General features: G+C 38.5%; 1 protein-coding gene across 1 annotated transcript in view; it reads right to left on the reverse strand.

The window, feature by feature from the left end:
* Positions 1-13,369, reverse strand: part of UNC79 (unc-79 homolog, NALCN channel complex subunit) — a 220,807-nt gene that overhangs the window by 8,244 nt on the left and 199,194 nt on the right. The window contains exons 45-48 of the mRNA XM_040256595.1: positions 11,300-11,475; positions 9,938-10,124; positions 8,013-8,210; positions 6,103-6,180 (exon numbers count right to left, since the gene is read on the reverse strand). Coding sequence (XP_040112529.1) covers positions 6,103-6,180; positions 8,013-8,210; positions 9,938-10,124; positions 11,300-11,475 — 639 coding nt within the window. The remainder of the gene's footprint in view (positions 1-6,102; positions 6,181-8,012; positions 8,211-9,937; positions 10,125-11,299; positions 11,476-13,369) is intronic.

Raw genomic sequence — 13,369 nt, forward strand, 5'->3', positions numbered from 1 at the left:
TCATAACTATATTCAATACAGTCAAGAAGGTAGAGGAAATACTTGAGCATGTTGAATAGAGGTTTAGAAGAAAATCTTACAGACACAATAGCTGATACTTTTTCAAACTGAACAAACGCAAGCTCAAGAAACATGAAGAAATCTACACCGAGGCATATCATCTTCAAGTTGCTTAGCAACAATGGTAAAGGGAAAAAAAAATCTTAAAAGCAGCCCAAGAAAAAAGACATATTATATATAGAAAAAAATATATAAGAATGACAAAGATTTCTTTTCAGAAATAATGGAAGCAAGAAGACAGTAGATGAATAGCATCTTTAAAATACTAGGAAAAAAAACTTTAACCTAAACTCAAGAGCCAGTGAAAATACTTTCAAAAATGAAGGCAAAGTAAAGACTTACTCAGATATAGAAAAGTTGGACGAATTAAGCTTCAGCAGAACTACACAAGTAGTAAAGAAAGTCATTTGGGCAGAAGGAAGATGGAAGTTTAATTCTATAGAAAGGAATAAATAAAACTGAAAAGTACAAATATGACAATTATCGCAGATATAAATAAATATAAAACAAATTTTAAATTGCTTTAAGAGGTAACTGTTTCAAACAACAAACAATTGTGGTTTGCTTTATAACATATGTAGGAGTACAATGGGTGACAATAACAGCACAAAGACTGAAAATGGAACTGTACTGTTGTACATTCTCATTATATATATGAAGTGGTATATTATTATTTGAAGGTAGATTGGGTTGTTAAAAATGTAGACTATTAACTCTAAGTCAACCACTCAAACAACAGCAACTAAGACAGATAAGTAATAAGATAACTGAAAAACACACTTAAATAACCCATGGATCAAAGATGTCAAAAGGGAAATTAGAAATTATTTTGAACTGAATGAAGAGGAGAATATATAAAAATTCAGAGGAAAGCAGCTAAAGCAGTACTTAGGAGACTTACAGCACTAGACACTGACCACCGGATAGAAAAAGGTACTCAAATCAGTGACCTCACTTTCCCCTTAAGAAACTAGACCAAAAAGAGGAAATTACATCCAAAATTTAATCGCTAAAAAATCAGTCAAAAAGAAGGTAGAATAAGAGGGAATAAAGGACAAAGAACACATGGGAAATATAGAAAACAAATAACAAGATATTTTAAGCCAAATAATATCACAGAACACATTAAGTAAAGATGGTTTAAAAAGACCTAATTAAAAGAGATTGTCAGATTGGATTTTTTAAAAGTGCAACACCCTATGCTGCCTATAAGAAACATACTTTAACTATAAAGACACAAATAGATTAAAGGATAGAAAAAAGTATACTATCCTAACACTCATCAAAAGAAAACTGGCCTCTATTATTACCAAAGATATTACTAAGATAAAGGCAACTATTTCATAAATTCAACTGACTAAAATAAAACAATCTTAAACATTTATGCACCTAATAATAGCTGTGTAATATGGGAAACAGAAACTGGTAGATTTGAAAACATAAATTAGGGAGATATTTCAATACCCCTTTCTCAATAATCGATAGACTAAGCAGATAGAAAAAGAGCAAAGGACAGGAACAAATCAATGAACAGCACTCTCAAGAAGCTTGAACCAACTGGCAAAGAAACTGTTCAACAGCAGCAGAAGACATTCTTTTCTAGTGAACACAAAGCACCTACCGAGATAGACAACATCCTGGGCCACAAAACAAGCCTCAAAGAGCTTAAAATGAGTCAAATTATACAAGCTATGTTCCCTGACCACAGTGTGATTAAACTAAAAAACTCCAGAACAGAAAATCTCTAGAAAAGCGTTAATTATTTAAAAACTAAATTATATACTTCTAAATAAGCAATGGATCCAAAAAGAAAGCAAAAGGGAAGATAGAAAGTATTTGGAACTGAACAAAAATGAGAGCACAACTACCAAATTGTAGGATGTCGTTGAACCAACCTAGATGGAAATTCATAGCAGCAATCTCTTGCTATTAAAGAATAAAAATCTCAAATCAGTGAATTCCACTACTACCTTAAGAGATAAGAAAAAGAAGGGTAAGTGAAATTTAAAGCTAATAGAAGAAAGAAATTGATAAAAACAGAAATCCATGAAACAAAAATTATAGAGAATATCAGTGAAAACTAACCAAAAGCTGATTACTGTTGTCACTGTTTTAAATCAAAAGCTCACTAAAATTGATGAACCTTTATTCAGACTAACTAGAAAAAAAAAAAAAAAGTGAGATCACAAATCACCATTACCAAGAAATGAAAGAGGTGGCATAACAAAAGATCCTACAAATATTAAAAGTATAATAAGAGAATACTCTGAATAAGTTCATGCCAATAACATCAACTACTGTGATGAAATGGACAAATTCTTTGATAGGTACATAATGTCAAAGATCACTCACAAATAAGCAGATAACTTAAACAGCCCTATATGTGTTAAAGAAATTGAAGTTTAACACCCTCCTGTAAAGACAGTTCCAAGCCCAAGCAGTTCCATTGGTGAATATGGCCAAATACTTAAGGGAAAAAAATAATACCAAACCTATACAAACTTTTCCAGAAAACAGAAAAGGAATACTTTCCAATTTATGCTATAAGGCCATCATTACTCTGATACCAAAACCAAAATATAGTTATTACAAGGAAAGAAAATTACAGTCTAGTATCCCTCATAAATTTTTTGGGGGGCGCTCCAAAATCACTGCAGATGGTGACTGCAGCCATGAAATTAAAAGACGCTTACTCCTTGGAAGAAAAGTTATGACCAACCTAGATAGTATATTCAAAAGCAGAGACATTACTTTGCCAACTAAGGTCCATCTAGTCAAGGCTATGGTTTTTCCTGTGGTCATGTATGGATGTGAGAGTTGGACTGTGAAGAAGGCTGAGCACCGAAGAATTGATGCTTTTGAACTGTGGTGTTGGAGAAGACTCTTGAGAGTCCCTTGGACTGCAAGGAGATCCAACCAGTCCATTCTGAAGGAGATCAACCCTGGGATTTCTTTGGAAGGAATGATGCTAAAGCTGAAGCTCCAGTACTTTGGCCACCTCATGCGAAGAGTTGACTCATTGGAAAAGACTCTGATGCTGGGAGAGACTGGGGGCAGGAGGAGAAGGGGACGACCCAGGATGAGATGGCTGGATGGCATCACAGACTCAATGGACGTGAGTCTGAGTGAACTCCGGGAACTGATCCCTCATAAATACTGATGCAAAAAATTATTTTAAGGAGTTAGCAAATAGAATCCAGCAATATATAAGAGAACAATACATCAAGACCAAATGGTTTGTCCCAGGAATATAAGGTTGGTTTAACATTCAAAACCTCAATCCCTGAAACAGTCAAAAAAGAAAAATTTAACGACCATCTCAATAAACATAGAGAAAGCATTTGACAAAGCCTACATCTATTCCTGATAAAAGTTCTGAGCAGGCTAGGAAGAGAAGAGACACTTGTTCAATCTGACAAAGGTATCTATGAAGAACTAACAGCTAACATTTATATTTAATGAATGCTTTCTTCCTAAGATTAGGAACAAGACAAGGTTTTCAACTATCATGGCTTCTATTGCAACTTTTACTAGAGGATTTAGCCAGGGCAGAAGGAAAAGAAAAAGAAATTAAAACTACAAAAATCCAAAAGAATAAAAAAAAACTGCTTCTATTTGCACATGACATAATTGTCTAAATAGAAAATCTGATGAAATCTGCAAGAAAACTAATAAATGAGTTTATCAGAACTAATAGATAAGTTTAATAGGTTGCAGGATATAAGGTATAAATCAGTTATATTTCTAAATAGTAACAATAAAATAAAAATTTAAATGCAAAAAACATTATTTATAAGACTATAAAACTATTACACACTTGTGTCTGACTCTTCGTGACCCTGTGCATTGTAGCTCACCAGGCTCTTCTGTGCATGGGATTCTCCAGGCAAGAACACTGGAGTGGGTTGCCATTTCCTTCTCCAGGGGATCTTCCCAACCCAAGGATTGAACCCAGGTGTCCTGCATGGCAGGCAGATGCTTTACTATCTGAACTACTAGGGATAATACACTTAGGGATAAATTCAACAAAATACTCTAGATCCATATATGTAAAATTATAAAATATTGCTGAGAAAAGTCAATGCCTACATAAATAGAGTGATATACTGTGTTCATAGACTGGAAAACTCAATTTGCTAATATCTCAATTCTCCTTCAAGTGATCTATACATTCAATGCAACCCACATTCCCAGGAGGCTTTGTGTAATAATTGACAAGTGATTTTAAAATGTATCTAGAAATGCAACAGACCTAGAATAGGCAAAACAACTTTGAAATAGATGTAGAAATTTAGAGGACTAACACTACATGATTTCAAGGCACATTAGAAAGCTATAGTAACCTAGACAGTGTGGTCAAAGGAGGACAAACAGATCAATAGAACTGAACTGAGTATTTGGAAATAGAACCATACATATAAATGGTCAATTGATTTTTGACAAAAGTGCAAATGTAATTCAATGGATAGAATTTTTAACAATCTTGAAATAACTGGATATCTACACACATAAAAAGTACCTCAATCCAAACCACACACATACAAAAGTTAACTCAAAATGGATCATAAATATAAACTTACACCTAGAAGAAAACATATATAATACCTAGGAGAAAACACAAACAAAACTCTATCTTTGATTAGGCAAAGGTTTTCTTAAATACACCACCAAAAGCATAATTAATAAAAGAAAAATTTGATAAATGGTACTTCATCAAAATTAGGACCTTCTGCTCTTCAAAAGTCACTGTGAAGACAATGAAAAGACAAACACAGAAAAATATCATTCCAAATGACATATCTGATAAAGGACTTATATCCGAACAATAATAAGGAGAAAAAATAACAACTTGATTTTTTTTAAATGGGCAAATAATTTTAAAAGATATTTTACCATGCAGATGTATGGATAGCAAATAAGAACACAAAAAGATGTCAAGGATAATTTGCCAATAGGAAAATGCAATTTAAAACCATGATCAGGCACCACTACACAGTTCTCAGAATGACTAAAATTAAAGATTAACTACATTAAGTGTTGATGAAGATGTACAGGCACTGGATACATACTGCTGGTGTGAATGTAACAGGGTACAATCACTTTGGAAAAACAGTCTGCCAATTTCTTTAAAAGTTATACACATATCATATGGCCCAGAAATTCAACTCCTCAGTATTTATCCAACACACACGAAAGCCTATGGCTACACAAAGACTTACGTACATGAGCAAGCTTTATTTTTAATAGCCTCAAACTTTAGGAAACAGCTCAGATGTCCATTAACTGATAAATGGATAAATGAAATGTGTTATATCCATATAATGGATACTACTCAGACGTAAAATAAATAATCTACTGATACATGTAACATGGATTAATCACAATATAATTATTCTGCATGAAAGAAGGAGAAAGAAGCTTAACTACCGTATAAATCTATTTATATGAAATTCTAGAATATGAAACTAAGCTATTATGACAGAAAGCAGATTAGAAGGTGCCTGGGGATGAGGAGGCAGGGGTATAGGAAGTGGCGGAACAGAGACTAATAAATGTGTAAGAGAAAACGTTAGAGAGTGAGGACTACATTCATTACCTTGTATACTTGGTGACGGTTTCATGGGCATCACATATGTGATACAAAGATAATAAATTGTACGTTTTAAATGTGTATACTGTTCAGTCTATAAATTATACTTTAATAAAGCTGTAAAAACTAAAATCAGGTATGATCACTCAAGTGTCAGTCATATAGTTTCTCTTATAATGTTGACATTTGCTATTGTTAAGCTAGATAAGCCCTATCTATTCCATTTGAACCAGCTGCCTTGCAGTTTTCTGGTAACAGTCAAGTTTTCCCTAAAAATGCGCTGCTCATGCATCTTGTTTGAAAAGGGAAGTTCAATGAAGCAGAGTTAGGGTCTTAGTTTCCTAGGGCTCTATAATAAATTATCACAAACTGGACAGCTTACAAGAACAGCGATTTTTAATCTCAGTTTTAGAAGCAAGTAAAGGTCTATAAAAATCAGAAGAATTTCCTACCTTGACAAAAATTGTCGAATTGCATTCTTGCAATGCCTCCATTAAACTAATCACATGGAGACACACCATTTCTACCATCTGAAACAACAAATATGAAAATCAATTCCACTCCCTGTCTGCAGCCACAGAAAAACCCATGCCCTGTGCCCATGAGGACTTTCTGTGCAACAACCAGAGAGGATCACAAGGAATGGTATTTATTCATCTCTAAAACTTCAGCCAGAATCTGGATTTTATAAGCTGCAGAGGTTTTGCAATTGTCATGCCTTGCTCATCTAACTCAGGCTGCCAACAGAATTCAGGTATTGACCTCACTAATCTGTACCACGCTGCGATTCACACCAGAGGATAAACAGCTTCTGCTTCCTTCATTTCCAACTGCAGAACTCTTGGGCATAAGTCCTTTTCTCCATCTTGATGCTTTCACCACAGTTTTGCCACTTGGAGAGGTTGTTTGATTTATTGCACCATCTGTGTTTGAGGCTTTGTTCTCCACGGAACAAGGTAGCCATATTTACAACAGTTCAAAAATACAATAGAAATGATTATCCCTCATTAGAGAACCCTATGGCTAGATTTTAAACACTCCAGGGGAGATTCTACCAGACTGGCTTATATGGTTTAACCAAATTTTTGGACTTTAAAATTAATTCAAATTCATTTGTAACATGATTTATACAAGATTCACCTGTAACACATCCATTTCCTGCATTTGAATATTAAAAGAGATTTAGAGGAGAGGTATTAACGATACCAAAAAAAACCTAGTGACAATAGAAGGAAACCCTGAATCTCTAGTTTAAATTTAAGGTCTCAGTTTCATTGTCTATAAAATCACAAAACAGAAAACTTGACCTCCACGTGCTTCTTCAGTCCCAAACTCTGCCATCTAATAAACGTAATTATCTATGTGGTAGTCAGAACTGTTTGCACACCCTAAGGTTTTCACATAAATTTCCTTTAAGCTGAATTAAAACACCTCCCTCCATACACAACTGCTTAATGATATCTGCTTCTCTAAAGAAAGTGCTTCACTGAAAGTAAAAGATATTCCCCTTTCCAATGATAACTAAAAGATAATGTTTCTGAGACTAATTATTCAATCAATCAAAAACCATTCCAGAATGCCTTTGTGGACAGTGAACTGTTGGGTTTCTGGGCACAGTGGGATCATCATTATGATGTTCTTCCAGGCCCTTTGCCCTTCACAGGTAAGAATTCTGCTGATGAAGCGCCCCATAACCAAGACACTGGATGTTGCCTTCCCAGCTGAGAATCCTCCTCCGAAGCAGCACACTGAACTAGAGGACTCCTTTGGAAATTCCTCCCATATACCCTCCAATCTTAACTCTACTGGACTAAGCCAAGCTTGTTCAAAGATATGGACCCATGCTAGCCATACCACAGATCTTTTCCAACAAGGTAAACCATCTGCATTAAAATGCAACTGGGTTTGAAGACTAAGGAGCCTAGGTCCTTGGAGGGCAACTCAAAAAGGTGAAACTCTCTTCAGATTTTTTGCCCTAAGTGGAATTAACCCATACAGTCAGTCTGCTCTTAATTGACCAGTTTCCCCAAACTGCCTTAGAGTCCAAAAATAATATAAAACCCCTTCCTAACTCTCTGACTTTATAGAACAAGACACCTTGTAAAGGTAGAAGTTTCACACACGTTTCCTTTGCCACTAGGCAGAGAAAACAAACACTGTTTTAACTGAATTTACTTGTTTGCTTTGTTTTTCATCAAAATTATTATGCATGTAGAATATTCTGTTTTTCACATAGAAATTCACCAATCCATTTACATATTATTACAACTGAGGTCTTTAAAAAGCACATATTGTGAGGACTAAGAGTGGCTTACACGTTTTGAGATTCTATCCAAGAGGGGAAACCCATCTGTGAACTCACCACTTTGTTATGGGCCATCAGCTGAAGGATGCTGGGGGTCACCCTACTCCAGAATTCTAGCGCTGTCAGGATCGCTGTGAAGCTGAATTCATTCTGACTTTGGACATTCGTAGCTACGGCACTTTGTTCACAATATACGGTCCAGAGCTGAGCAAAGATAAATGCGTGGAAAAGAGAGCACATGTGCAGCACGGAGGTCTGCAGAGGAAGCAAACAGGGAACCGTTACGCTCTAGTGGGCTGTGGCACTCCACGGAGCTCTCCCCACGTGACTTTGGCCTTTGAAAGGGCACAGCCAAAGTACATGCGATTCGAGCAATCCAAGGCTGGCGGAGCTGTCTCCAAGATACAAACTCATGATTCATCACCTTCAAATAGTCTGCTCTTCACTCAGTCAGTGGGAGGGCACTTAGAGACCAAATATCTTTTCAGACAGAAGGCACCTTGGTTTGCAGAATAAATCTGCCCACCTCCTTGGTGGTGGTGGTGGTGGTGGTTTAGTCACTCAGTTGTGTCCAACTCTCACGACCCCATGGCCCCACCAGGCTCCTGTGTCTTCTCCAGGCAAGAATACTGGACTGGGTTGCCATTTCCTTCTCCAGGGGATCTTTCTGAACCAGGGATCAAACTTGTATCTCCTGCATTGCAGGCAGATTCTTTACCACTGGGCCACCAGGGAAACCCCCACTCCCACCCCCTTGCCCTTTAATGAAAGTGACATTCCTATCCCTAAACTAGATTAGCAAGAACAATCATTCCACCATTTTAGGATGTCTGCCCCTTTGTGAAATGGAGGTAATGGTACCCCCCTCAGAGAGCTGTAGCTTGGAGTAAATGAGGTAATATGTAATGATGCACTATCCATCGCGTAAGAATTACACCACCGGTAATGGCAGCAGGAGCAGCAGCAGTAGAGACAGGATTCCTAACTAGTAGTAAGTACTGACTGAGTGAGCAACTGCAACATCCCAAACACTGTGCTAAAGATTCACAGTTTACCTTCATAATTCTCACACCACCTCATCTATTTTACAGCTGAAAACCTGGAGCTCAGACAAGGTAAGTAACTTTTCAGTGTCACAGAATTACAAAGTACCATCATTAGGAATCAAACACAGATGGGGTTGAAATATTAGGAACCGACTACCTACTTCCTTTTGTAAACATCATTCAGGTAATTTGGATGGGTGCTCTATTTTATTGCAGAATTTTAAAAAAAAAATCTATTGCTGGTGAAGCTTGCCCTAGCTAGCCTAAATCCCAGCTGTTCCCAAAACCACCATGAGCTCCTAGAACTGGCCTAGGCTCTGTGAGGGGACTTAGGCTCCTCACAGCTGAGCAGTACTAGTTGTCTGGTTTGCTTGTACAGGCTCATGATTGATGCTAAGCCTTGGATTTACTTTATTCCCTTAAGCACACCACCCGTCTCTACAATTTATAAGTTCCTCTGTATAAGTGATTCCCATATATAATTTAGTGAGTTCCCAACTGGCCTTATTTTCATTTTGTATCTTCATATATCTCTAGAGATTTGAGTTGAAAAGACAGTGCATAAAAAATTAGAGAATAAATTTCCCTCCACTTCATATTTGTTTATAAAAACTGATCACGGAAGTTTTATTATATTTCGAGCCTTTTATTTCTCTTCATTATTTTGAGACAGCAATGCCTAGGAAGCTAACTCTTGCTTGCCTCTATAACTTATCTTCATAAAAGTAAACCGAAAAACAACTTAGGGGGAAGAGAAGATAGTCTGGGAATTTAAACAACTTTAAATAAGGCATTAGCACAAAGTTGCTTTCTGAGCATCCACAGGAGGGCAAATGATAAGGTGCATTTCCTTCTCAGAAGAAATGTAATTGGCCGATAAGGGTTTCCATTAGCAATCTTGATGCGTATGGCTTTAATCTTGCAGAAATCACTTACCTTTGATTGCTCTGGAAATCCAATCAGGATAACAATAAGATGGTCTGCAATATGGGAACCTGCATCCAGAGGTATGGGTAGGCAGGGAGAGGAGGCATTGGGACACACCGCATTATGGGTAAGGGCACCCAGAAGCAGCCAGGACAAGAGCCGGATGTGGGAGACACACTCGATGAATTCTTTCGGTCTATTAGGGAGGAAGGAAGTGTTAGAGTTGTTTTGGGCTTTCTGTTTCATTGGCTGCTCAACAAACACGGATGGAGGGGTGTAAAAGTGTGGCCTTATAGGCAATTACATAAAATAAAACACCAAAGCAACAAAGTGCCAATAAAGTGATAAATGTTTTTTTCTTGTTTCCCACTCTAATCCTGGAGCTCAGCTTCTCAAGCAAAGAGCAGCCTTCAGTGACACAGGATTAAATATTAAAAATCTGGCTGCCTTTCTGATTAGTTTCTCTTTCTAAATTCTTTCCTTTCTTCTCATTAGAGAGTTCTTGATATATCCACCAGAAGGGGAGGAATAGAAGAGGAGCTAAAACACACAGCCACCCATTTTCCTGTTCTCCCCCTCCTCCAGCCTCCTCCCCCTCCATCCCCCTCCCCCTCCCTCCATCCCACCTTCAAACCTCTCCTCTAGCCCAGAAGCTGCTCATGCAAGATGGCAGGCCAAGCCTGCTCTGAGTTCTCAAATGAACTAGTCCATGGGCACCTCTCTCTTCTCGGCCTCCCTTCGGGCAGGGTTGGGTGCTCACACTTCCTTGCACTCTATTTCATCTCTGCTGTAGATTCTGTTCCAGCTACAATCTAAGCTCATTGAAGGCAGAGGCAATGTAAGCACTAAAATAAATACTTATCAATGTACTTAACTAGTGGAAATTATGAGTTGAAGTGGTAGTTCTAAGCTCCAAGTTTTCAACACCCATCAAAAGGACTGAGGCTTTTGTACAAGCACAAGTTTTATTGGCAGCATGTCAATGTGCTCAGTACAACCCAGTGGACTTGTAGTCCTCCAGGCTCCCCTGTCTGTGGAATTTCCCAGGCAAGAATACTGGAGCAGGCTGCCATTTCTTTTCTCTAGGTGATCTTCTTGATCCAGGGATCTAACCTGAGTTTCCTGTGTCTCCTGCACTGGCAGGCAGATTCTTCATCCCTGAGCCACCCGGGAAGCCCATATGTCATGAAGTACTTGTGTTCAAAAAATGCTGTTGGGTCATCAAATAAGTATGGAAATTGGTTTCAAATCCCATCTTTCTAACCAATCATATTTATCCTCTAGATCTTCAGTGCATTCAGCAGCTCTTACTGAGCCCCAGGAAGCTCAGGAGTGTTTCCTGCCTCGTTGCCAGAATAATAAGGGTCTTACCCTTGCTGCATTGCAGAAGGGGGATGATAGAGCCAAGGCAGATAGCGGATCACAGCTTTGTTGTCTCTGTGGTTGCCCCGGGAGATTTCCATGGCTGCAATCTGAGCCAGCCCAACTTTGAGATGTCCACCGAAGGTATCTTCATGCAGAGGCTGGGAACATGTCTTCATGTGGCTCTACAAAACCAAGTGGTGTTTTTGTGACTTTGGCAAAGTACCCGGGGACATTTCAGGACACTCTTTACAAAAGATCAGGTTGTCGTATCCATACCTTCTATCACCACTCCCAAGCTACGACTGATTTGAACTTCTTTAGGGGTTTCGTGACGAAGAGGGAAAAAATTCTTATCATGGCCTAAATAACCTGAGATAGTCTAGACACTACAGACCTCTGCACCTTATCCCTTCATCCTTGTGGTCCAGCTTCACTGGCTCTCCATGCTCCCCCCGCCATCAACGGCCTTCACTCATGCTGTTTTCTCTGCCTGAAATATTGTTTGTGCCTCTCTTTACCTAGTTAACCTTATTCATTACTCAGATTTTAACTCTGATGTCACCTCCTCAAGGAAGCCTTCCTTGACCTCCTCTGTATGCGTGCGTGCTCACTCGCTCAGTCATGTCTGACTCTTTGCGATCCCATGGACTCTATATCCTGCCAGGCTCCTCTGTCCATGGGATTCTCCAGGGAAGGATACTGGAGTGGACAGCCATTTCCTCCTCCAGGGGATCTTCCCAACCCAGGGACTGAACTCACGTCTCCTGCATCTCTTGTATTGGCGGGCGGATTCTTTGCTACTGAGCCATTTAGGAAACCTGACCTCCTCTATGAGCCCTTCTAACTTCCCTGGCTAGGCCATTTCACCATATTAGAAGCTCTCATGCCATTGTCTACCCCTTTTTCATAGCAATTGTGAAAGTCACAATTTCACTTTAGTTTGTATGAAATTCTCATTAAAACTGGCCATCCCTGTCAGACTATAAATTAAATGAGAGCAGCCACTGTTGTCTGTTTTGGCTCATTATCACATTCTTAAATGTCTAGAATGATGTCAGGCATGTTACTCAAGACATATTGGTGAATTAATTAATTCAGAAAAATTTCACTGCTCAGTGTGGCTTAGTGGAAAGAGCACTGAACTGGGAGATGAGATGTAAGTTCTAGACCCAGTTCTGTCCTAAACTCACATGACTTTAGATAAGCCACTTGCCACTTGACTTTTCTGATCTGTTTCCCTAATATATAATTTCAGAGAGTTGGATTAGGTCAGAAGTCCCCAACCATTTGGTCATCCTGGGTCCTTCTTAATATTTTTCTCTGTATTTTCAAGGTGGCTATAAAGCTGTTTAGATAATATTTCCTCTTTAGATATCAAAACTGTCTCAGTGTGAGCAGCCAGGTTTAGCAATCAGTAACCCGTGCATGACCAAACATTAGGGACGCTTACTCAGAAATGACTGGATTTGGATATCATGAGAAATCGTCAATTTAAATTTTTATTTCAGTCTCCACCTATCCCTACACCCAAGAAACATTTGGATTATCTGAGCAGTCTGGAAACTGAGCTGGGTGCTGAAAGGACTGTAGTTTTAGCTGATAAACTTCTGGGACAACAAGCTCCTATTTCTCAAAAAGCCACACTTAGTGCTAGACTGCAACCTGGCTGCTCATTGGCCCATGTTTGGATCTTCTTCTGCTCTTTTTCCTTGGTCTTCCTCAAATCTCTCAGACTACCAGTCTTTTAGCTGCCTAGTTGACTCACAGCAAGGACGTTGACTGGCATCAGCAATTCATTCCACCCTGCAAAGCAATCAATAACCTCAACAACCTCACTAGGATTTTGTCCCCATGCAAATTAAATGTTGCTTTGTCTTTAATTATTTTCTGGAAGGAGATAGCTTTGATACAGATAAAAACCATAAACAGCTTATGTTTGTATAATGTGTACACATTTCCTACAAACTAAAGTTTACAGAAGTCTCTTTGCATGCGTTGCTGCTGCTGCTGCTCCTGCTGCTGCTGCTAAGTCGCTTTAGTCGTGTCCGACTCTGTGCGACCCCATAGACAGCAGCC

This window comes from Oryx dammah, unplaced genomic scaffold (assembly GCF_014754425.2).
Source record: "Oryx dammah isolate SB20612 unplaced genomic scaffold, SCBI_Odam_1.1 HiC_scaffold_16, whole genome shotgun sequence".
NCBI lineage: Eukaryota > Metazoa > Chordata > Mammalia > Artiodactyla > Bovidae > Oryx > Oryx dammah.